This window comes from Nerophis ophidion, linkage group LG28 (genome assembly GCF_033978795.1).
Source record: "Nerophis ophidion isolate RoL-2023_Sa linkage group LG28, RoL_Noph_v1.0, whole genome shotgun sequence".
Taxonomy (NCBI): Eukaryota; Metazoa; Chordata; class Actinopteri; order Syngnathiformes; family Syngnathidae; genus Nerophis; species Nerophis ophidion.
Window position 1 is genome coordinate 11733747 of NC_084638.1, and position 23773 is coordinate 11757519.

General features: G+C 37.4%; 1 protein-coding gene and 1 long non-coding RNA gene across 2 annotated transcripts in view; one reads left to right on the forward strand and one right to left on the reverse strand.

The window, feature by feature from the left end:
• LOC133545380 (uncharacterized) overlaps positions 1-15680 on the forward strand; it is a 22037-nt gene extending 6357 nt beyond the window's left edge. Inside the window, exons 3-5 of the long non-coding RNA XR_009804813.1 lie at positions 3587-3649; positions 3928-3990; positions 15595-15680. This is a non-coding gene — a long non-coding RNA (uncharacterized LOC133545380). The remainder of the gene's footprint in view (positions 1-3586; positions 3650-3927; positions 3991-15594) is intronic.
• hhatla (hedgehog acyltransferase like, a) overlaps positions 1-22684 on the reverse strand; it is a 52393-nt gene extending 29709 nt beyond the window's left edge. The window contains exons 1-2 of the mRNA XM_061890876.1: positions 22551-22684; positions 2926-3038 (exon numbers count right to left, since the gene is read on the reverse strand). Coding sequence (XP_061746860.1) covers positions 2926-3031 — 106 coding nt within the window. The 5' untranslated portion in view covers positions 3032-3038; positions 22551-22684. The remainder of the gene's footprint in view (positions 1-2925; positions 3039-22550) is intronic.
• Positions 22685-23773: the final 1089 nt, after the last annotated feature.

Here is a 23773-nt window from a genome sequence, read left to right on the forward strand (position 1 = left end):
AACACATATGTCTACCGTGTGTGCTATTTTGTGCTTGGCTGTTGTGTAGCTACTAGCTCTTAACACGTTATAGACTATCATGTTTACCTTTCGTAAATAACTATCACATTTGTCTAGCTTGTGTGCTATTTTGTGCTTAGCTGTTGCGTAGCCTATAGCTTAGCATGTTTACCTTTAATAACTATCACATTTGTCTATCTTGTGTGCTATTTTGTACTTAGCTGTTGTGTAGCCTATAGCTTAGCATGTTTGCTTTTTAGTAAATAACTATCACATTTGTCTAGCTTGTGTGCTATTTTGTGCTTAGCTGTTGTGTAGCCAATAGCTCAGCATGTTTACTTTTTAGTAAATAACTATCACATTTGTATAGCTTGTGTGCTATTTTGTGCTTAGCTGTTGTGTAGCCAATACCTTAGCATGTTTACCTTTTAGTAAATGACTCTACCACATATGTCTACCGTGTGTGTTATTTTGTGCTTGGCTGTTGTGTAGCAGCTAGTTCTTAACACGTTATAGACTATCATGTTTACCTTTCTTAAATAACTATCTTATATGTCTATCTTGTGTGCTATTTTGTGCTTAGCTGTTGTGTAGCCTATAGCTTAGCATGTTTACTTTTTAGTAAATAACTATCACATTTGTGTAGCTTGTTTGCTATTTTGTGCTTAGCTGTTGTGTAGCCTATAGCTTAGCATGTTTACCTTTAGTAAATGACTCTATCACATTTGTGTAGCTTGTGTGCTAGTTTGTGCTTAGCTGTTGTGTAGCTGCTAGTTCCTAGTTGCCTGTAGCTTACCATGTTTACCTTTTGTAAATGACTATATCACTATTTTTTTGCCTAGCTGTTGTGTAGCTGCTCGCTCCTAGTACCCAATAGCTTACCATTCACCTTTAGGAAATGACTATCCCATACTCTATGTCTAGCTTGCGTGCTATTGTGTGCTCAGCTGTTGTGTAGTTGCTAGGTCCTAATAGCCTTATAGATTTCCATACACCTTTAATAATAACCTTTCTTGATGTTTAGCTTGTGTGCTATTTTGTGCTTAGCCGTTGTGTAGTTACTAGCTTCTAGTAGACTACAGCCTACCATGTTTACATTTTGTAAACCACTTAACTAAAGTACAAGGAAAGACCAAACGTGTGTGCTAATTGGAGGACAGTTAGATGTTAACTATCTGTACTGCGTTGCGCGGGTATCGGAGATTTTACATGATATCATCCGATTGTTTCTTTTGCCTATATCGGACCGATACCGATATTGGATTTAGACAGCCCTAATTATCGAAGCCCAATTTTACAGCCAAATATTTAACAAATTAACTTTCAACCCACCAACTTTCTTTACTCTCTGTTTTGTAGCGTTTCGAATGTTCATGTCACACGTTTTTTTTGCGGGGTATGCATGTTTTGGGGTATGGATCATTTCTGGAGGTGTTTGACGGCACCTGGGAGCTGCAGGCTTCTGACGCGGGGGTGAAACGTGTGAGACTTATTATGCAATTGTTGGATTATTCCGGGGATTTGAAGTGTCGGAGCGCTTCAATCAATGTGACAAAATTAGACATTACATAATAGACCCGGGGCTCTTCACTGTTGCAGCCTGTTCTACATACTGTAACTCCCATACACTACCTCGAAAAAACTGCACTGAGTACAAACTAAATCTTGGCAATTGATTTCTATACGTGACATTAGAGCAGTTCTTCTCAAATGGTGCCTCTAATATGCTTTATCAGTATCAGGCTTAAAAAAATTTGCACTACAAACCAAGTATATAGAGAGTATAATGTAGCAACAGACACTTTCATAACAATATGTAATATGTACAATATACACATTTTAAGTATATATATATATATATATATATATATATATATATATATATATATATATATATAGATATATATATATAGATATATATCTATATATAGATCTATATAGATATATATATATGTATATATATAATGTAGTAGCAGACACCTTCATAACAATATGTAATATGTACAATATACACACTGCAAGTATATATATATATATATATATATACATATATATATATGCATATATATATATATGCATGTATATATATATATGCATATATATATATATATATATATATATATGCATATATATATATATGCATATATATATATATATATAATGTAGTAGCAGACACCTTCATAACAATATTTAATATGTACAATATACATACTGCAAGTACATATATATATATATATGTATATATATATATATATATATTGTAGTAACAGACACCTTCATAACAATATGTACAATATACACACTGCAAGCATATATATATATATATATATAATGTAGTAACAGACACCGTCATAACAATATGTAATATGTACAATATACACACTGTAAGTGTATATATATATATATATATATGTATATATATATATATGTATGTATGTAGTAACAGACACCTTCATAACAATATGTAATATGTTTTATATACACATACAACGGCTTTTGAATGCATTTTTAAAGCGATCTAGAGGTAGAATGGATTGTTTTCATTAGCTGTATTGCTAATTACCAAAAACTATATGATTTTTACGTGTTAAAATGCAAAAAAAAACAACTAAAATGTGTCTTCTTGTCTCTCATAAGGATGGTGAAAAATAGGCAAAACTCCAAAAGAAACAAGTGCAGTTCCCCTTTAAGAACACTGGATTAGACTGATAGTGCATGAGAGAAGCGAGGAGAGCCGCTTACTTCTGGGCACGCGGCCACATTTCCACTTTCCAAGATACAAAGTTAGCACCTCGTCACCTTTTTTTATTCCCCCTACCAAGATTTACGCCAGCATTTCGAGACACAAGACAGGCAAACTGACAGAATAGGAAGATGTTGATGGTTCCGCTTTTGCCTGCACGCCATTTCCTGCGCGCCACTCACCGTTGGAGGCCTCCAGTATCCAGGTGGTGGCCCATATCATGGCCACAGCCAGCACGGCCGTGTAGAGATAGAGCTCATATCTGGGGAGGGCAGCCTTGATCCCCATCACGTATCTGCAGGGAGGACAGCAGAAGTCTAAACAAGGGGGGGAAATGAGGCTCCCAAGTAGAATTTTATCCGGAGCCCGTCCCGTTGAAAAATTTCCCAAAAATATCTTGCCCGTGCGAAAGATTTTTTATACTTTTTCAATTTAATTTGATGCATGTTTTGTGCTAAAGCTAACGCACGGGAACATATTAAACTATTGCACCAAGTACTAGTGTTTGCAGGACCAGCACTAAAGCGATAAGCTCCACCCACTTTTGTGTCTTTTTACGCATTGAAAATGCACTCTGGTGTCTTTTTACGCATTGAAATCAGAAAAGACGCGAAATCCCAGAAGTTTTTTTTATCGCCAACGTTTTGTTTACTATGTTTTCCAGAGTTGAGCTTACCCACCTCAATACTTTTGATGCATTGATAGTGGTGAAAAGGGCCTTAAATTGAAGATGACAGGAAATGTTCATAGCCAATTTTTAATGTACATTTTTATTTAAGATATTAATTTACAAATATACTTAAGGCATTCTTACTCAACAGCCATACATGTTTTTACGTCTAGGTGGCATGGTGATGCCGGTGGCGCTCTTCCAAGATGCAGAGCGGGCACAGACACAGCGTAAAGGTAAGAAATGAAGATTTATTCATTAAGTAAAACAGACTATGAACAGAAAAACTGGTGCTAGGCAGAAAAGGCAAAACCAACAGAACTAGCATGGGAGCTAGAAACAAACCAAAAGCGCTAGCATAAGAGCTAGGGAAATAACAGAAAACTTGCACAAGGCACAAAAGGCAAAACAAAACTACTAGCCAATTGTAATGTACATTTTTATTTAAGATATCCCATGTACAAATATACTTAAGGCATTCTTACTCAACAGCCATACATGTTTTTACGTCTAGGTGGCATGGTGATGCCGGTGGCGCTCTTCCAAGATGCAGATCGGGCACGGACACAGCGTATAGGTAAGAAATTAAGATTTATTCAATAAGTAAAACAGACTATGAAAAGAAAAACTGGTGCTAGGTAGTAAAGGCAAAACCAAATGAACTAGCATGGGAGCTAGAAACAAACCAAAAGCGCTAGCATAAGAGCTAGGGAAATAACAGAAAACTTGCACAAGGCACAAAAGGCAAAACAAAACTACCAGCCAATTTTAATGTACATTTTTATTTAAGATATTCATGTACAAATATACTTAAGGCATTCTTACTCAACAGCCATACATGTTTTTACGTCTGGGTGGCATGGTGATGCCGGTGGCGCTCTTCCAAGATGCAGATCGGGCACGGACACAGCGTATAGATAAGAAATTAAGATTTATTCAATAAGTAAAACAGACAGAAAAAAGGCAAAACCAACAGAACTAGCGTGGGAGCTAGAAACAAACCAAAAGCACTAGCATAAGAGCTAGGGAAATAACAGAAAACTTGCACAAGTCACAAAAGGCAAAACAAAACTACTAGCGTGGGAGCTAGAGGAACCAAGGCATGGGATTAATGAGTCGAGGATCAAAGACGTCACAGTTGTGCGAACACAAATTGCGTGTAACACAAACTACGAGGAGAGAACGAGAGAACGGAAAAGGCAGGCTTAAATACTGGGCAGTAATCAAAAACACAGGTGCGCGTCAGAACAAATGGAACAAATAAGAAACCATGGAGACAAGATGAATACGGAAGTGCACAAACAAACTCAGTACCGGAAGAGTCCAAAACAATCAGAAAACACAAAAGGACTCAAAAACCACATGTTACACTAAGGGTGGCGCGTATAAACAACGCCAACACTGCCATAAACCGGCGCCATACAGCGAAACCACACTAAACATCAGAAAGGACGGGAAATCCCCGAAGTTTTTTTGTCTATTAATTTTTTACCGATCATCGCTTTCCGCCGACGTTTTGTTTGCCGTGTTTTCCAAAGTCGAGCTTACCCACCTCAATACTTTTGATGCATTGATAGGGGTGAAAATGGCCTTAAATTGAAAATGACAGGAAATGTTCATAGCCAATTTTAATGTACATTTTTATATAAGATATCCCATGTACAAATATACTTAAGGCATTCTTACTCAACAGCCATGCATGTCACACTAAGACCATGTACGGTCTGTAATATCATCAAAATGTTCAGAGAATCTGAAGAAATCACTACATGTAAGAGATGATATTACGGACCTTCAATCCCCCAGGCCGTACTGCATCAAATAGCGACATCAGTGTGTAAAGGATATCACCACTGAAAACTTCAGAAAACCACTGTCAGTAACTACAGTTAATCGCTACATCTGTCAGTGCAAGTTAAAAGTCTACTATTGCAAAGCGAAAGCCATTTATCAACAACACCCGGAATCGCCGCCGGCTTCGCTGGGCTTGAGCTCATCTCAGATGGACTGGTGCAAAGTGGGAAAGTGTTCTGTGGTCTGACGAGTCCACATTTCGAATAGTTTTTTGGAAACTGTGGACGTTGTGTCCTCCGAAACTAGGAGGAAAAGAACCATCCGGATTGTTCTAGGCTCAAAGTTGAAAAGCCAGCATCTGTGATGGTATGGGGGTGTATTAGTGCCCAAGGCATGGGTCTTTGAAGGCACCATTAATGCTGAAAGGTACGTACAGGTTTTGGAGCAACATATGTTGTCGTCCAAGCAACGTTATCATGGACGCCCCTGCTTATTTCAGCAAGACAAAGCCAGGCCACGTGTTACAACAGCGTGGCTTCGTAGTAAAAGACGACAACTTAAGCTGTACGTCAAGCAAGAATGGGAAAGAATTCCACCTGAAAAGCTTTAAAAAATGTGTCTCCTCAATTCCCAAACGTTTACTGAGTGTCGATAAAAGGAAAGGCCATGTTACAAAGTGGTAAAAATGCCTTGCTGCCATTGAATTCCGAGTTATTTTGCAACCAAAAACAAAACCAAGCTTACCAGTACGAACATGAAATATATTGTCTTTGCAGTTTATTCAATTGAATATAAGTTAAAAAAAGGTATTTGCAAATCATTGTATTCTGTTTTAATTTACCAATTTAATTTAGTGTAGATTTTATTTATTCATTTATTTTTCTGTCATGAAAAAGGGAGGTTTTTGGGGTTGGTGCACTAATTGTAAGTGTATCTTGTGTTTTTTATGTTGATTTAATTAAAAAAAAAAAAAAAAAAATTATTCTGCGGCCCGGTACCAACCGAGCCGCGGCCCGGTGGTTGGGGACCACTGATTTACACAACATGCCAACAGCACTGGTTGTGGGTTTTGTACTTTTCTCTGTGGGTTTTGTCCTTTCTCTGCGTCGTTGCCTGAAATAAATGAAAAATGATACATTCTTACCATTGACGGAGCAGGAAGGGGCTTGGGAAAAGTGTGGTAAAATTTCATATGACGCACCCTGTCCTTCATAATTGACATATTACATCAAGGGTGTCCAAAGTGCGGCCCGCGGGTCCTTTTTTAACCGCCCCACAACACATTTTAAGAATACAATTGTATAAATTTTAAAACATAAAAAGTGTTATAAAAGAGCAAACAGGTGAATTGTAACAAGAAATTGTTGCAATATTTACTCTTATAACACAAAGCTGCCATGCAGGTTGTTTTGTTCTTTGAAAAATAATAATGAATCAAAATCTATGTCGTTTTGAATTATCGACCTATTCACATTAAATATTCAACTTTGAGATATTTTTGGGGGAAAATGTTGAATATTTTGTGTTTCGCCGTATAAAAAACTGAGCTGTTTTGTTTTAAAGAAGGGCCTAAAACAAACCAAACAAAACATAAACAACAATAACACTTAAAATGAGGCGGCATAGCTCGGTTGGTAGAGTGGCCGTGCCAGCAACTTGAGAGTTCCAGGTTTGATTCCCGCTTGTGCTGTCCTAGATACTGCCGTTGTGTCCTTGGGCAAGACACTTTACCCACCTGCTCCCAGTGCCACCCACACTGGTTTAAATGTAACTTAGATATTGGGTGTCACTATGTAAAGCGCTTTGAGTCACTTGAGAAAAGCGCTATATAAATATAATTCACATTAAAATTGACGGACATATCTGACGTTGATCTCGGGATTATTGTGCTAAAAGTAAAAGTAAAAAAATGTGCTTTGATAAGTAAGACACTTTCTGATCCCCAATTATTTTAGTGTGATTTGTTTTTAAGTGTCATTGCTCAAAAAATAATAATGAATCAAAATCCAAAATTAAGGCTCCAATTATTATATAATCTCAAATATTCCAACTAAAAAAGTTATTGGGTGAAAATATTGCATATTTTGTGTTTTTTCCATTTTTTTTTTCTAATGTTGATCTAGAGCAGCACCTTTTTGAAAGCAAGAGCTACTTCTTGGGTAATGATTAATGCGAAGGGCTACCAGTTTGATACACACTTAAATAAATTGCCAGAAATAGCCAATTTGCTCAATTTACCTTTAATAAATAAATCTATATATGTAAAAAAAAAAATTGTATTTCTCTCGGTCATTCCGTCGTACATTTTTTTTCCTTTTACGGAACGTTTTTTGTAGAGAATAAATGATGAAAAAAACACTTAATTGAACGCTTTAAAAGAGGAGAAAACGCGAAAAAAATTAAAATTTAATTTTGAAACATAGTTCATCTTTAATTTCGACTCTTTAAAATTCCAAATTCAACCGAAAAAAATGAAGAGAAAAACTAGCTAATTTGAATCTTTTTGAAAAAATAAAAACATTTTTTTTATGGAACATCATTAGTCATTTTTCCTGATTAATATTAATTTTAGAATTTTGATGACATGTTTTAAATAGGTTAAAATCCAATCTGCACTTTGTTAGAATATATAACAAATTGGACCAAGCTATATTTCTAACAAAAACAAATCATTATTTCTTCTAGATTTTCCAGAACAAAAATTTTAAATTCAAAATACTTTAAAATAAGATTTAAATTAGATTCTACAGATTTTCTAGATTTGCCAGAATAATCTTTTTGAATTTTAATTATAATTAGTTTGAATAAATATTCACAAATATTCTTCGTCGAAAAAACAGAAGCTAAAGTGAAGAATTAAATTAAAATGTATTTATTATTCTTTACAATAATAAAAAAAAAAAAATACTTGAACATTGATTTAAATTGTCAGGAAAGAAGAGGAAGGAATTTAAAACGTAAAAAAGTATAAAAATCCTAAAATCCTTTTTAAGATTGTATTTTTTTCTCTAAAATTGTCTTTCTGAAAGTTATAAGAAGCAAAGTAAAAAAAATAATGAATTTATTCAAACAAGTGAAGACCAAGTCCTTAAAATATTTTCTTGAATTTTCAAATTCTATTTGACTTTTGTCTCTCTTAGAATTAAAAATGTCTAACAAAGCGAGACCAGCTTGCTAGTAAGTAAATAAAATTTTAAAAAATAGAGGCAGCTCACTGATAAGTGCTGCTATTTTTAGCTATTTTTAGAACAGGCCAGCGGGCACGGCGTTGGTGACTCCTAATCGAGAGATTTAAAACCTGCATAATAATAACAATTATAATACTGAATAATGACACCATCCATCATCTTCCGCTTATCCGAGGTCGGGTCGCGGGGGCAACAGCCTAAGCAGGGAAACCCAGACTTCCCTCTCCCCCAGCCACTTCGTCTAGCTCTTCCCGGGGGATCCCGAGGCGTTCCCAGGCCAGCCGGGAGACATAGTCTTCCCAACGTGTCCTGGGTCTTCCCCGTGGCCTCCTACCGGTGAATAATAACACATTTTTAATATTTTTTGGGGACCAAAACCCTTTGTGGTCCCCGGGATCATAACTGAGTGGAGGCCTAAATGTATATTTTTTATACATATATTGTATTTTATTTTGTTTCGGGGCGGTATAGCTCGGTTGGTAGAGTGGCCGTGCCAGCAACTTGAGGGTTGTAGGTTCGATTCCCGCTTCCGCCATCCTAGTCTCTGCCGTTGTGTCCTCGGGCAAGACACTTTACCCACCTGCTCCCAGTGCCACCCACACTGGTTTAAATGTAAAAAATTAGATCTTGGGTTTCACTATGTGAAGCGGCTTGAGTCACTAGAGAAAAAGCGCTATATAAATATAATTCACTTCACTTTTAAAATAAAAATAATGAAAATGCCCCCCCGCTTGCTCTGATTTTTTTCAGTGTGCGGCCCTCAGTGGAAAAAGTTTGGACACCCCTGTATTACGTGAACTACAATGGCTGATGTTAAACGGGCGTTGAAAAAGACGGGAACCCCTAACACACCCCCCCCCCCCTCCCCCCTCCCGGGTGACATTGCACCGATAAGCCTTTGGAGAGCGACAGGACGGTGACTTAAATAGGATTGCAGAGCTCCGGCTCCTCGGAATCAGCTCAGTCAGCTGCGCAACCTTACCTCTCTCTCCTATTATAGCCCGAGCAGTTGGTGTGCAGCTGCACTGCCATGTGATCCGCGCCCGGGACCGAGGGCACCGAGTACTACTATGTACTAATAACCCCGTTTCCATAGGATTGTGTTAGATGTAAATATAAACAGAATACAATGATTTGCAAATCCATATAAACCCATATTCAGTTGAATATGCTGTTTTTTTGCAAATAATAATTAACTTAGAATTTCATGGCTGCAACACGTGCCAAAGTAGTTGGGAAAGGGCATGTTCACCACTGTGTTACATCACCTTTTCTTTGAACAACACTCAATAAACGTTTGGGAACTGAGGAAAGTAATTGTTGAAGCTTTGAAAGTGGAATTCTTTCCCATTTCTTGTTTTATGTTGAGCTTCAGTCCTTCAACTTTTCTGGACCGCAGGCGTGCCAGGAAAGCACCCGCACGCTGTTGTAACACGTGCTGAATGTGGCTTGGCATTGCCTTGCTGAAATAAGCAGGGGCGTCCATGGAAAAAGACGGCGCTTGGATGGCAGCATATGTTGTTCCAAAACCTGTATGTACCTTTCAGTATTAATGGTGCCTTCACATGTGTGTGAATCGTCTGGAGATTTCCTGACGATTGAGGTAACCCTTCATGAAACAGTTCTGTAGAGATGAAGTAGTCTTGTGATTTTTCCCACACTTATATATGTATATATATGTGTATATGTATATATATATGTGTATATGTATATATATATATATATATATATATATATATATATATATATATATGTGTATATGTATATATATGTTTATATATATGTATGTGTATATATATGTATGTGTATATATATATATATGTATGTGTATATATATATATATGTATGTGTATATATATATGTATGTATATATATATATATATGTATGTATATATATATATATATGTATGTATATATATGTATGTATATATATGTATGTATATATATATATATATATGTATATATATATATATATGTATATATATGTATGTATATATATATATATATATGTATATATATATATATATGTATATATATATATATATATATGTATATATATATATGTATGTATATATATGTATACATACATATATATGTATATATATATATATGTATATATATATGTGTGTATATATATACAGTCGCAATCAAAAGTTTACATACACTTGTAAAGAACATCAAAGAACATAATGTCATGGTTGTCTTAAGTTTAATAATTTCTAAAACTCTTATTTTTTTGTGATAGAGTGATTGCAGCACATACTTGTTGCTCACAAAAAAACATTTATGAAGTTTGTTTCTTTTATGAATTGATTATGGCTCTACTGCAGGGGTGTCCAAACTTTTTCCACTGAGGGCTGGAGACTGAAAAATCTAATTATGCGAGGCCATTTTGATATTTTTCTTTTTTAACCTTCCTCTTGTGTTAGCTTTCTGTTAACGGGTCGGTTTTGACCCATGTCTTAAATCAGCTGTAAAATACACTAAAAACAATTATCTATCATCCAATTTGTTTCTCATCTCTTGGTTACCTCGTTAGGTTTCCTTATCCATGAAAATATTGGTTTTAATATTTTTTGTGTGGGCCATTGGGCCTTTTTTTTGTCAGTATACCCCTCGATTTCAATTGAAAAAAATGGCAAAACGAACCTCAAGAGAATCGTATAAATAAAAAAAAAAGGTTGTTGTGTTACCTGACCATTACTGAGGGGTATTAGAACACATCTCTTAAATACATTTGTTTTATTTATTTTTTTCATTTTAATAATTTTAAAATAGTAACAACTGAATTGACCTCAAATGTCTGGACATTTTAGTTTTTAAATGCATAAAAGAACCACATAAATTGTGTTTGTTTTTGTACTGGATAACAAGGTAAAATGAGGATCCACTAAAGCTCACATGATCGGGAGAGGAGCTGGCCGTCAGTGTGTTCAGTTTTGGCTCTACTTAGTGCTTTATAGTCTTATTTTTTATAACTGGGTCGAAACCGACCCTAACAACACCGATGTCATCATTTCAACCAGAGCATTTTATAATTTAGTGAAACCAAAAAAACAAGTTTTATTTTGTTGAAATAGAGGTTCCTGACAAAGTCAAAAAGCCTTGATGCATAAAAATAAATTTATGTGGTTTTTTTATGCATTTAAAAACTAAAACGGGTCAACCCTAACACAAGACGAAGGTTAAAAGCAATACAATAGTTGTTGGGTTTTTTTTTTACCTTTATGGCTTTCCTCAAGTTTGGTCCCAGGTCTCGTCTCAGTCATAAATTTTTTTTTTTTTTTTTCATTTAACGCTTGAATCTCGAGATCAACTTCAGGTCCGTCTGTCGTTATAAAAAAAAATTAAATTAATTTTATTATTATGTTCCCTAGTGTGTGAATGTGAGAGGGAATGTTGTCTGTCTATCTGTGTTAGCCCTGCGATGAGGTGGCGACTTGTCCAGGGTGTACCCTGCCTTCCGCCCGATTGTAGCTGAGATAGGCGCCAGCGCCCCCCGCGACCCCGAAAGGGAATAAGCGGTAGAAAATGGATGGATGGATGGATGTTTACGGCCTTTATGTCAAAACCCTTATTTATAAGGCAAACACACAAACTATACAACATTTTCCCCCAAAACATTTCAAAGTGGAATATTTGTGGTGAAGTAATCGGAATCCTAAATAGGTGAATAATTCATAACAATAAAAAAAAGAAGTTTTGAAAATAAGCCAAATATAGTAAGGATGCACCGAAATGAAAATTTGTGGCCGAAACCGAATAAAATTTGAGCGCTTGGCCGAAGGCCGAATACCAAATACCGAATAATAAATGCAGTTTTTCACAACTTTTTTATATTGCATAAATAGCCTAGAATAAATATTTAGACATGTTTTTCAAATAAAGTACATTTTTATTGAATATTGACATGTTTTAATATTCCAGTAGCCTTTGCTTTTCAAAAAAAAGCACAAAGTTTTTCATTTATATTAGGCCTTCAAACAAAACATGCATTCCCCAAAAAAAAAAAAATGCATTTAAGTGGATAAACCCACAACAAATGAATTATTGTCCTTTTGGCAAAAGTCTGCTTAGCCACAGTAGATATGCTAATAATGTAAACAGAAGGCTCAAGTAAATCTCAATTAAGTGTGTGCTTGTAACCTCATACACTTATACAGGTACACAACATATCCCAGGCCCGAACAGATTTGTCAATAACAGTACTTCAGCTTCAGAATAAAAAGAATGAAACTAACTATGTATAAAACAATTTAAATTTAACACTGCACGTTGGTTGATTGCGTCACCGCGTCAAAAAATTACGTCACACGCCACTATTCGAGAGCGATTCGGACCGAGAAAGCGACGATTTCCCCATTAATTTCCGCGAGGATGAAAGATTCGTGGATGAGGAAAGTGAGAGTGAAGGACTAGAAAAAATACGATAAAAAGGCCGGAAGTAGCAGACGATGTGCGCGTGACGTCACGGGTTGTGGAGCTTCTCACATCTGAACATTGTTTACAATCATGGCCACCAGCAGCGAGAGCGATTCGGACCGAGAAAGCGACGATTTCCCCATTAATTTCAGCGAGGATGAAAGATACGTGGATGAGGAAAGTGAGAGTGAAGGACTAGAAAAAATACGATAAAAAGGCCGGAAGTAGCAGACGATGTGCGCGTGCGTCACGGGTTGTGGAGCTCCTCACATCTGAACATTGTTTACAATCATGGCCACCAGCAGCGAGAGCGATTCGGACCAAGAAAGCGATGATTTCCCCATTAATTTGAGCGAGGATGAAAGATTCGTGGATGAGGAAAGTGAGAGTGAAGGACTAGAAAAAATACGATAAAAAGGCCGGAAGTAGCAGACGATGTGCGCGTGACGTCATGGGTTGTGGAGCTCCTCACATCTGAACATTGTTTACAATCATGGCCACCAGCAACGAGAGCGATTCGGACCGAGAAAGCGACGATTTCCCCATTAATTTCAGCGAGGATGAAAGATTCGTGGATGAAGAAAGTGAGAGTGAAGGACTAAAAAAAAAAAAAAAAAAAAAAAAAGTGCAGTGGGAGCAATTCAGATGTTATTAGACACATTTACTAGGATAATTCTGGAAAATCCATTATCTGCTTATTGTGTTACTAGTGTTGTAATGAGATTATATGGTCGAACCTGAAAGTCGGAGGGGTGTGGCAACGGGTGTGGTGACCGCCAGTGTCTGAGGGTATCCACGTTTCTCAACCAGTGCCACCCACACTGGTTTAAAAATATAACTTAGATATTGGGTTTCACTATGTAAAGCGCTTTGAGTCACTAGAGAAAAGCGCTATATAAATATAATTCACTTCACTGTGTATATATAAATATATAAATATATATCTGACAAAATGGGTGCAGTTCAGCTAAATGTGTTAGTTTTTCTGACATGGACTTGTTTCTTCAGCATTGTCAACACGTTTAAAAGCCTACTGAAACCCACAACTACCGACCACACAGTCTGATAGTTTATATATCAATGATGAAATATTAACATTGCAACACATGCCAATACGGCCTTTTTAGTTTACTAAATTGTAATTTTAGATTTCCCGCGGAGTTTCTTGTTGAAAACGTCGCGGAATGATGACGCGTGCTTGTGGCGGACATTTTATTCCAGCACCACTCACGGCTAAAAGTCGTCCGATTTAATCGCATCATTCCACAGTATTCTGGACATCTGTGTTGCTGAATCTTTTGCAATTTGTTCAATGAATAATGGAGACGTCAAAGAAGAAAGCTGTAGGTGGGATGCGGGGGATTGCAGCTGCCTTTCGCCACACAAACACAGCCGGTGTTTCTTTGTTTGTTGTGACGCTTTAATATGGAACAGAGCGGTCAAGCGAACATGGTTCTCGACCACAGGTTTCGGTGAGAACATTGCGGTAATAAGTCGTCTCTTACCGTAAACATGAGCGGAGCTTGTGTCGTTCTTCCTGCAGCTGTCAAAGAGGCAGCTGCGACTTTCCTGGCTCCTCCAGGGGCGGCATAGCTCGGTTGGTAGAGTGGCCGTGCCAGCAACTTGAGGGTTGCATGTTCGATTCCTGCTTCTGCCATCCTAGTCACTGCCGTTGTGTCCTTGGGCAAGACACTTTACCCACCTGCTCCCAGTGCCACCCACACTGGTTTAAAATGGGTTTTACTATGTAAAGCGCTTTGAGTCACTAGAGAAAAGCGCTATATAAATATAATTCACTTCACTTCCCTCAGAAACCCTGGCGGTCACCACACCCCTTTGACTTTCAGGTATCAATCAATCAATCAATCAATCAATGTTTACTTATATAGCCCTAAATCACTAGTGTCTCAAAGGGCTGCACAAACCACAACATAAACCACTACGACATCCTCGGTAGGCCCACATAAGGGCAAGGAAAACTCACACCCAGTGGGACGTTGGTGACAATGATGACTATGAGAACCTTGGAGAGTATGACCATATAATCTCACTAAAACACTAGTAACACAATAAGCAGATAAGGGATTTTCCAGAATTATCCTAGTAAATGTGTCTAATAACATCTGAATCGCTCCCACTGCCCTCGCCTCCCCCCCCCCCTATTTTCTAGTGCTTCACTCTTACTTTCCTCATCCACGAATCTTTCATCCTCGCTCAAATTAATGGGGAAATCGTCGCTTTCTCCGTCCGAATCGCTCTCGCTGCCGGTGGCCATGATTGTAAACAATGTTCAGATTAGCTAGTTTTTCTCTTCTTTTTTTCGGTTGAATTTTGAATTTAAAGAGTCGAAATTGAAGATAAACTATGTTTCAAAATGTAATTTTCTTTTTTTTTCGTGTTTTCTCCTCTTTTAAAACGTCCAATTAAGTGTTCTTTTCATTACATATTCTCTACAAAAAAACCTTACGTAAAAAGAAAAAAAAATTACAACGGAATGAATCGCATAATTCCACAGTATTCTGGACATCTGTGTTGCTGAATCTTTTGCAATTTGTTCAATGAATAATGGAGACGTCAAAGAAGAAAGCTGTAGGTGGGAAGCGGTGTATTGAAGCCGCTTTTAGCAACACAAACACAGCCGGTGTTTCATTGTTTACATTCCCGAAAGATGAGGGTGAAGCTTTACTATGGAACAGAGCGGTGAAGCGAACACGGTTGGATTGGACCACACACACAAAGTACAGTGTATAATGCAGCGATCATATTGTGTTTCGAAGAGGGTCCCTTGCGAGAGATGGGCATCGCCACCACCCGTCGACTGGTGCTGAAGAAAGGTGCGATGGCCGAGCTTCAGGTTGTACAGGTACGACCATATAATCTCACTAAAACACTAAAAACACAACAAGCAGATAAGGGATTTTCCAGAATTATTCTAGTAAATGTGTCTAATAACATCTGAATCGCTCCCACTGTATAGTCTTTGTTTTTGTTTTTTAGTCCTTCACTCTCACTTTCCTCATCCACGAATCTTTCACCCTCGCTCAAATTAATGGGGAAATCGTCGCTTTCTCGGTCCGAATCGCTCTGGCTGCTGGTGGCCATGATTGTAAACAATGTTCAGATGTGAGGAGCTCCACAACCCGTGACATCACGCGCACATCGTCTGCTACTTCCGGCTTTTTTATCTTATTTTTTCTAGTCCTTCACTCTCACTTTCCTCAAACACGAATCTTTCATCCTCGCTCAAATTAATGGGGAAATCGTCGCTTTCTCGGTCCGAATCGCTCTCGCTGCTGGTGGCCATGATTGTAAACAATGTTCAGATGTGAGGAGCTCCACAACCTGTGACGTCACGTGCACATCATCTGCTACTTCCGGCTTTTTTATCTTATTTTTTCTAGTACTTCACTCTCACTTTCCTCATCCACAAATCTTTCATCCTCGCTCAAATTAATGGGGAAATCGTCGCTTTCTCGGTCCGAATCGCCCTCGCTGCTGGTGGTCATGATTGTAAACAATGTTCAGATGTGAGGAGCTCCACAACCCGTGACGTCACGCGCACATCGTCTGCTACTTCCGGCTTTTTTATCTTATTTTTTCTAGTCCTTCACTCTCACTTTCCTCATCCACAAATCTTTCATCCTCGCTCAAATTAATGGGGAAATCGTCGCTTTCTCGGTCCGAATCGCCCTCGCTGCTGGTGGCCATGATTGTAAACAATGTTCAGATGTGAGGAGCTCCACAACCCGTGACGTCACACGCACATCGTCTGCTACTTCCGGCTTTTTTATCTTATTTTTTCTAGTCCTTCACTCTCACTTTCCTCATCCACGAATCTTTCATCCTCGCTCAAATTAATGGGGAAATTGTCGCTTTCTCGGTCTGAATCGCTCTCGCTGCTGGTGGCCATGATTGTAAACAATGTTCAGATGTGAGAAGCTCCACAACCCGTGACATCACGTGCACATCGTCTGCTACTTCCGGCTTTTTTATCTTATTTTTTCCAGTCCTTCACTCTCACTTTCCTCATCCACGAATCTTTCATCCTCGCTCAAATTAATGGGGAAATCGTCGCTTTCACGGTCTGAATCGCTCTCGCTGCTGGTGGCCATGATTGTAAACAATGTTCAGATGTGAGGAGCTCCACAACCCGTGACGTCACGCGCACATCGTCTGCTACTTCCGGCTTTTTTATCTTATTTTTTCTAGTCCTTCACTCTCACTTTCCTCATCCACAAATCTTTCATCCTCGCTCAAATTAATGGGGAAATTGTCGCTTTCTCGGTCCGAATCGCTCTCGCTGCTGGTGGCCATGATTGTAAACAATGTTCAGATGTGAGGAGCTCCACAACCTGTGACGTCACGTGCACATCATCTGCTACTTCCGGCTTTTTAATCTTATTTTTTCTAGTCCTTCACTCTCACTTTCCTCATCCACAAATCTTTCATCCTCGCTCAAATTAATGGGGAAATCGTCGCTTTCTCGGTCCGAATCGCCCTCGCTGCTGGTGGCCATGATTGTAAACAATGTTCAGATGTGAGGAGCTCTACAACCCGTGACGTCACGCGCACATCGTCTGCTACTTCCGGCTTTTTTATCTTATTTTTTCTAGTCCTTCACTCTCACTTTCCTCATCCACGAATCTTTCATCCTCGCTCAAATTAATGGGGAAATCGTCGCTTTCACGGTCCGAATCGCTCTTGCTGCTGGTGGCCATGATTGTAAACAATGTTCAGATGTGAGGAGCTCCACAACCCGTGAAGTCACGCGCACATCGTCTGCTACTTCCGGCTTTTTTATCTTATTTTTTCTAGTCCTTCACTCTCACTTTCCTCATCCACGAATCTTTCATCCTCGCTCAAATTAATGGGGAAATTGTCGCTTTCTCGGTCTGAATCGCTCTCGCTGCTGGTGGCCATGATTGTAAACAATGTTCAGATGTGAGAAGCTCCACAACCCGTGACATCACGTGCACATCGTCTGCTACTTCCGGCTTTTTTATCTTATTTTTTCTAGTCTTTCACTCTCACTTTCCTCATCCACGAATCTTTCATCCTCGCTCAAATCAATGGGGAAATCGTCGCTTTCACGGTCTGAATCGCTCTCGCTGCTGGTGGCCATGATTGTAAACAATGTTCAGATGTGAGGAGCTCCACAACCCGTGACGTCACGCGCACATCGTCTGCTACTTCCGGCTTTTTTATCTTATTTTTTCTAGTCCTTCACTCTCACTTTCCTCATCCACAAATCTTTCATCCTCGCTCAAATTAATGGGGAAATTGTCGCTTTCTCGGTCTGAATCGCTCTCGCTGCTGGTGGCCATGATTGTAAACAATGTTCAGATGTGAGAAGCTCCACAACCCGTGACATCACGTGCACATCGTCTGCTACTTCCGGCTTTTTTATCTTATTTTTTCTAGTCCTTCACTCTCACTTTCCTCATCCACAAATCTTTCATCCTCGCTCAAATTAATGGGGAAATCGTCGCTTTCTCGGTCCGAATCGCCCTCGCTGCTGGTGGCCATGATTGTAAACAATGTTCAGATGTGAGGAGCTCCACAACCCGTGACGTCACGCGCACATCGTCTGCTACTTCCGGTACAGGCAAGGCTTTTTTAATACCGACAAAAAGTTGCAAACTTTATCGTCGATGTTCTCTACTAAATCCTTTCAGCAAAAATATGGCAATATGGCGAAATGATCAAGTATGACACATAGAATGGACCTGCTATCCCTGTTTAAATAAAAGAATCTAATTTCAGTAGGCCTTTAAGTCAGGACTTTGGGAAGGCCATTCTAAAACCTTCATTCTTGCCTGATTAAGCAATTTTTTTTACCACTTTTGACGTGTGTTTGTGGTCATTGTCCTGTTGCGCCCAAGACCCAACCTCCGGGCTGATGATTTTAGCTTGTCCCGACAAATTTAGAGGTAATCCTCCCTTTTTCGTTGTCCCATTTAAAACACCAGTTCCATAATACTACCACCACCATGCTTGACAGTAGGATGGTGTTCGTGGGATAAAAAGGCATCAACAGAAGCTTGTGGATGGCTACCAGAAGCGCCTTATTGCAGTGAAACTTCGAAGCAAATATTAACATTGCTGTATGTATACTTTTGACCAAGTCACATTTTCAGTAGAGCCATAATAAATTTATAAAAGAAATAAATGTTTTTTTGTGAGCAACAAGTATGTGCTCCAATCACTTTATCATAAAAAAAAAAAAAAAAAAGAGTTGTAGAAATGATTGGAAACTCAAGACAGCCATGACATTATGTTCTTTACAAGTGTACGTATACTTTTGATCACAACTGTATAATGTAAACATCAGTGGTCACCAACGCGGTGCCCACTGGCCTGTTCTAAAAATAGCTCAAATAGCAGCACTTACCAGTGAGCTGCCTCTATTTTTTAAACGTTATTTATTTACTAGCAAGCTGGTCTCGCTTTGCTCGACATTTTTAATTCTAAGAGAGACAAAACTCAAATAGAATGTGAAAATCCAAGAAAATATTTGAAAGACTTGGTCTTCACTTGTTTAAATAAATTCATTTATTTTTTTACTTTGCTTCTTATAACTCTAAGAAAGACAATTTTAGAGAAAAAATACAACCTTAAAAATGATTTTAGGATTTTTAAACACATATACCTTTGTACCTTTTAAATTCCTTCCTCTTCTTTCCTGATGATTTAAATCAATGTTGAAGTATTTTTTTTTAATTGTAAAGAATAATAAATACATTTTAATTTGTAATTCTTCATTTTAGCTTCTGTTTTTTCGACAAAGAATATTTGTGAAATATTTCTTCAAACTTATTATGATTAAAATTAAAAATACAAAAATTCTGTAAAATCTAGAAAATCTGTAGAATCAAATATAAATCTTATTTCAAAGTCTTGAATTTCTCTAAAACATTTTTGTTCTGGAAAATCTAGAAGAAATAATGATATGTTTTTTTTAGAAATATAGCTTGGTCCAATTTGTTATATTTTCTAACAAAGTGCAGATTGGATTTAACATATTTAAAACATGTCATCAAAATTCGAAAATTAAACTTAATCAGGAAAAATGACTAATGACGTTCCATAAATTCTTTTTATATTTTTTTCAAAAAGATTCGAATTAACTCGTTTTTCTCTTCATTTTTTTCGGTTAAATTTTGAATTTTAAAGAATCAAAATTGAAGATAAACTATGTTTCAAAATTGAATTTTATTTTTTTTCGTGTTTTTTCCTCTTTTAAAGCGTTCAATTAAGTGTTTTTTTCATCATTTATTCTCTACAAAAAACCTTCCGTAAAAGGAAAAAAAAATGTACGATGGAATGACAGACAGAAATACCCATTTTTTTAATATATATATATAGATTTATTTATTAAAGGTAAATTGAGCAAATTGGCTATTTCTGGCAATTTATTTAAGTGTGTATCAAACTGGTAGCCCTTGGCATTAATCAGTACTCAAGAAGTAGCTCTTGGTTTCAAAAAGGTTGGTGACCCCTGCTTTAAAACATGTCATCGAAATTCTAAAATTAATCAGGAAAAATGACTAATGATGTTCCATAAATTTTTTTTTAATTTTTTCTAAAAGATTCGAATTAACTAGTTTTTCTCTTCATTTTTTTCGGTTGAATTTTGAATTTTAAAGAGTCGAAATTGAAGATATACTATGTTTCAAAATTTAATTTTCATTTTTTTCGTGTTTTCTCCTCTATTAAGGGTTTTTTTCATCATTTATTCTCTACAAAAAACTTTCTGTAAAAGAAATAAAAATTTACGACGGAATGACAGACAGAAATACCCTTTTTTAAAATATATATATAGATTTATTTATTAAAGGTAAATTGAGCAAATTGGCTATTCCTGGCAATTTATTTAAGTGTGTATCAAACTGGTAGCCCTTGGCATTAATCAGTACTCAAGAAGTAGCTCTTGCTTTCAAAAAGGTTGGTGACCCCTGCTTTAAAACATGTCATCGAAATTCTAAAATTAATCAGGAAAAATGACTAATGATGTTCCATAAATTCTTTTTATATTTTTTCAAAAAGATTCGAATTAACTCGTTTTTCTCTTCATTTTTTTCGGTTAAATTTTGAATTTTAAAGAATCAAAATTGAAGATAAACTATGTTTCAAAATTGAATTTTATTTTTTTTCGTGTTTTCTCCTCTTTTAAACCGTTCAATTAAGTGTTTTTTTCATCATTTATTCTCTACAAAAAACCTTCCGTAAAAGGAAAAAAAAATGTACGATGGAATGACAGACAGAAATACCCATTTTTTTAATATATATATATAGATTTATTTATTAAAGGTAAATTGAGCAAATTGGCTATTTCTGGCAATTTATTTAAGTGTGTATCAAACTGGTAGCCCTTGGCATTAATCAGTACCCAAGAAGTAGCTCTTGCTTTCAAAAAGGTTGGTGACCCCTGCTTTAAAACATGTCATCGAAATTCTAAAATTAATCAGGAAAAATGACTAATGATGTTCCATAAATTCTTTTTTTAATTTTTTCTAAAAGATTCGAATTAACTAGTTTTTCTCTTCATTTTTTTCGGTTGAATTTTGAATTTTAAAGAGTCGAAATTGAAGATATACTATGTTTCAAAATTTAATTTTCATTTTTTTCGTGTTTTCTCCTCTATTAAGTGTTTTTTTCATCATTTATTCTCTACAAAAAACTTTCTGTAAAAGAAATAAAAATTTACGACGGAATGACAGACAGAAATACCCTTTTTTTAAATATATATATAGATTTATTTATTAAAGGTAAATTGAGCAAATTGGCTATTCCTGGCAATTTATTTAAGTGTGTATCAAACTGGTAGCCCTTGGCATTAATCAGTACTCAAGAAGTAGCTCTTGCTTTCAAAAAGGTTGGTGACCCCTGCTTTAAAACATGTCATCGAAATTCTAAAATTAATCAGGAAAAATGACTAATGATGTTCCATAAATTCTTTTTATATTTTTTTCAAAAAGATTCGAATTAGCTAGTTTTTCTCTTCATTTTTTACGGTTAAATTTTGAATCTTAAAGAGTCGAAATTGAAGTTAAACTATGTTTCAAATTTTATTTTAATTTTTTCGTGTTTTCTCCTCTTTTAAGTGTTTTTTTTCATCATTTATTCTCTACAAAAAACCTTCCGTAAAAGGAAAAAAAATGTATGACGGAATGACAGACAGAAATACCCATTTTTATATATATATATATATATATATATATATTTATTTATTAAAGATAAATTGAGCAAATTGGCTATTTCTGGCAGTTTATTTAAGTGTGTATCAAACTGGTAGCCCTTCGCATTAATCAGTACCCAAGAAGTAGCTCTTGCTTTCAAAAAGGTTGGTGACCCCTGTTCTAGATCAACATTAGAAAAATAACTTTTTTAGTAGGAATATTTGAAAATATATAATAATTGGAGCCTTAATTTTGGATTTTGATTCATTATTATTTTTTGAGCAATGACACTTAAAAACAAATCACACTAAAATAATTGGGGATCAGAAAGTGTCTTACTTATTAAAGTACATTTACATAGATAGATTTTTTTTTTTTTTTTTAAACATTGCCCAGGCCTGATTCAAGGCCTTCACGTTGTTAGTATAGTTTGAGCACAAGTTGAGAAGGGGTCCTGGTGTGATGTAACCATGGAGTCCCGCCTAGGAGATGAAGTGTTGCGCCGCATGCAGAGTCGAGCACATTGTTAGCGTACAGGACCGGCGTTCACTAACCTGGCGTCCGCTCCTCGCAGCCGATAGAGCTCGTCTCGTCGAAAAAAGGCGGGGAGGGTCAGATCATCCGTCTTGCGGGGGGCTCGGGGTTGCCTGCAGTCGCCAGCCAGCAGGCAGGAAGCAGCATGCTCGACGGGGAGGGAGGGAGGGAGGGTGGGAGGAGGTTGGGGGGTTATATTTATCCTCCGCCGCAGCGAGACGTGGGCCACGCTGTGGAGAGCAATCAAACACTCCGGGGAAGTCCTGGCGCTTCTGATGAGGAGGGGGAGCAGGGTGCCTCGGTCGAGAGCGTCCACTTGTCTCATTATCCTCCAGCGCGTTTATGCACCTGGTTGCATGTGGAGAAGTATTTACATACAGAAATGCAATCGTGAGTGCTCACACTTAAAGGCCTACTGAAAGCCACTACTAGCGACCACGCAGTCTGATAGTTTATATATCAATGATGAAATATTAACATTGCAACACATGCCAATACGGCCGGTTTAGTTTACTAAATTGCAATTTTAAATGTCGTGGAATGCCGACGTGTACGCGTGTTGTTAAGAAATATGAGCGCTGCACACACACACAGCTAAAAGTCGTCTCCTTTAACGGCATAATTATACAGTGTTCTGGACATCTGTGTTGCTGAATCTTTTGTAATTTGTTCAATCAATCAATCAATCAATGTTTACTTGTATAGCCCTAAATCACTAGTGTCTCAAAGGGCTGCACAAACCACTACCACATCCTCGGTAGGCCCACATAAGGGCAAGGAAAACTCACACCCAGTGGGACGTCGGTGACAATAATGACCCAGTGGGACGTCGGTGACAATGATGACTATGAGAACCTTGGAGAGGAGGAAAGCAATGGATGTCGAGCGGGTCTAACATGATACTGTGAAAGTTCAATCCATAATGGATCCAACACAGTCGCAGAAGTCCAGTCCAAAGCGGATCCAACACAGCAGCGAGAGTCCCGTTCACAGCGGAGCCAGCAGGAAACCATCCCAAGCGGAGGCGGATCAGCAGCGCAGAGATGTCCCCAGCGATACACGGGCGAGCAGTACATGGCCACCGGATCGGACCGGACCCCCTCCACAAGGGAGAGTGGGACATAGGAGAAAAAGAAAAGAAAAGGCAGATCAACTGGTCTAAAAAGGGAGTCTATTTAAAGGCTAGAGTATACAAATGAGTTTTAAGTTGAGACTTAAATGCTTCTACTGTGGTGGCATCTCG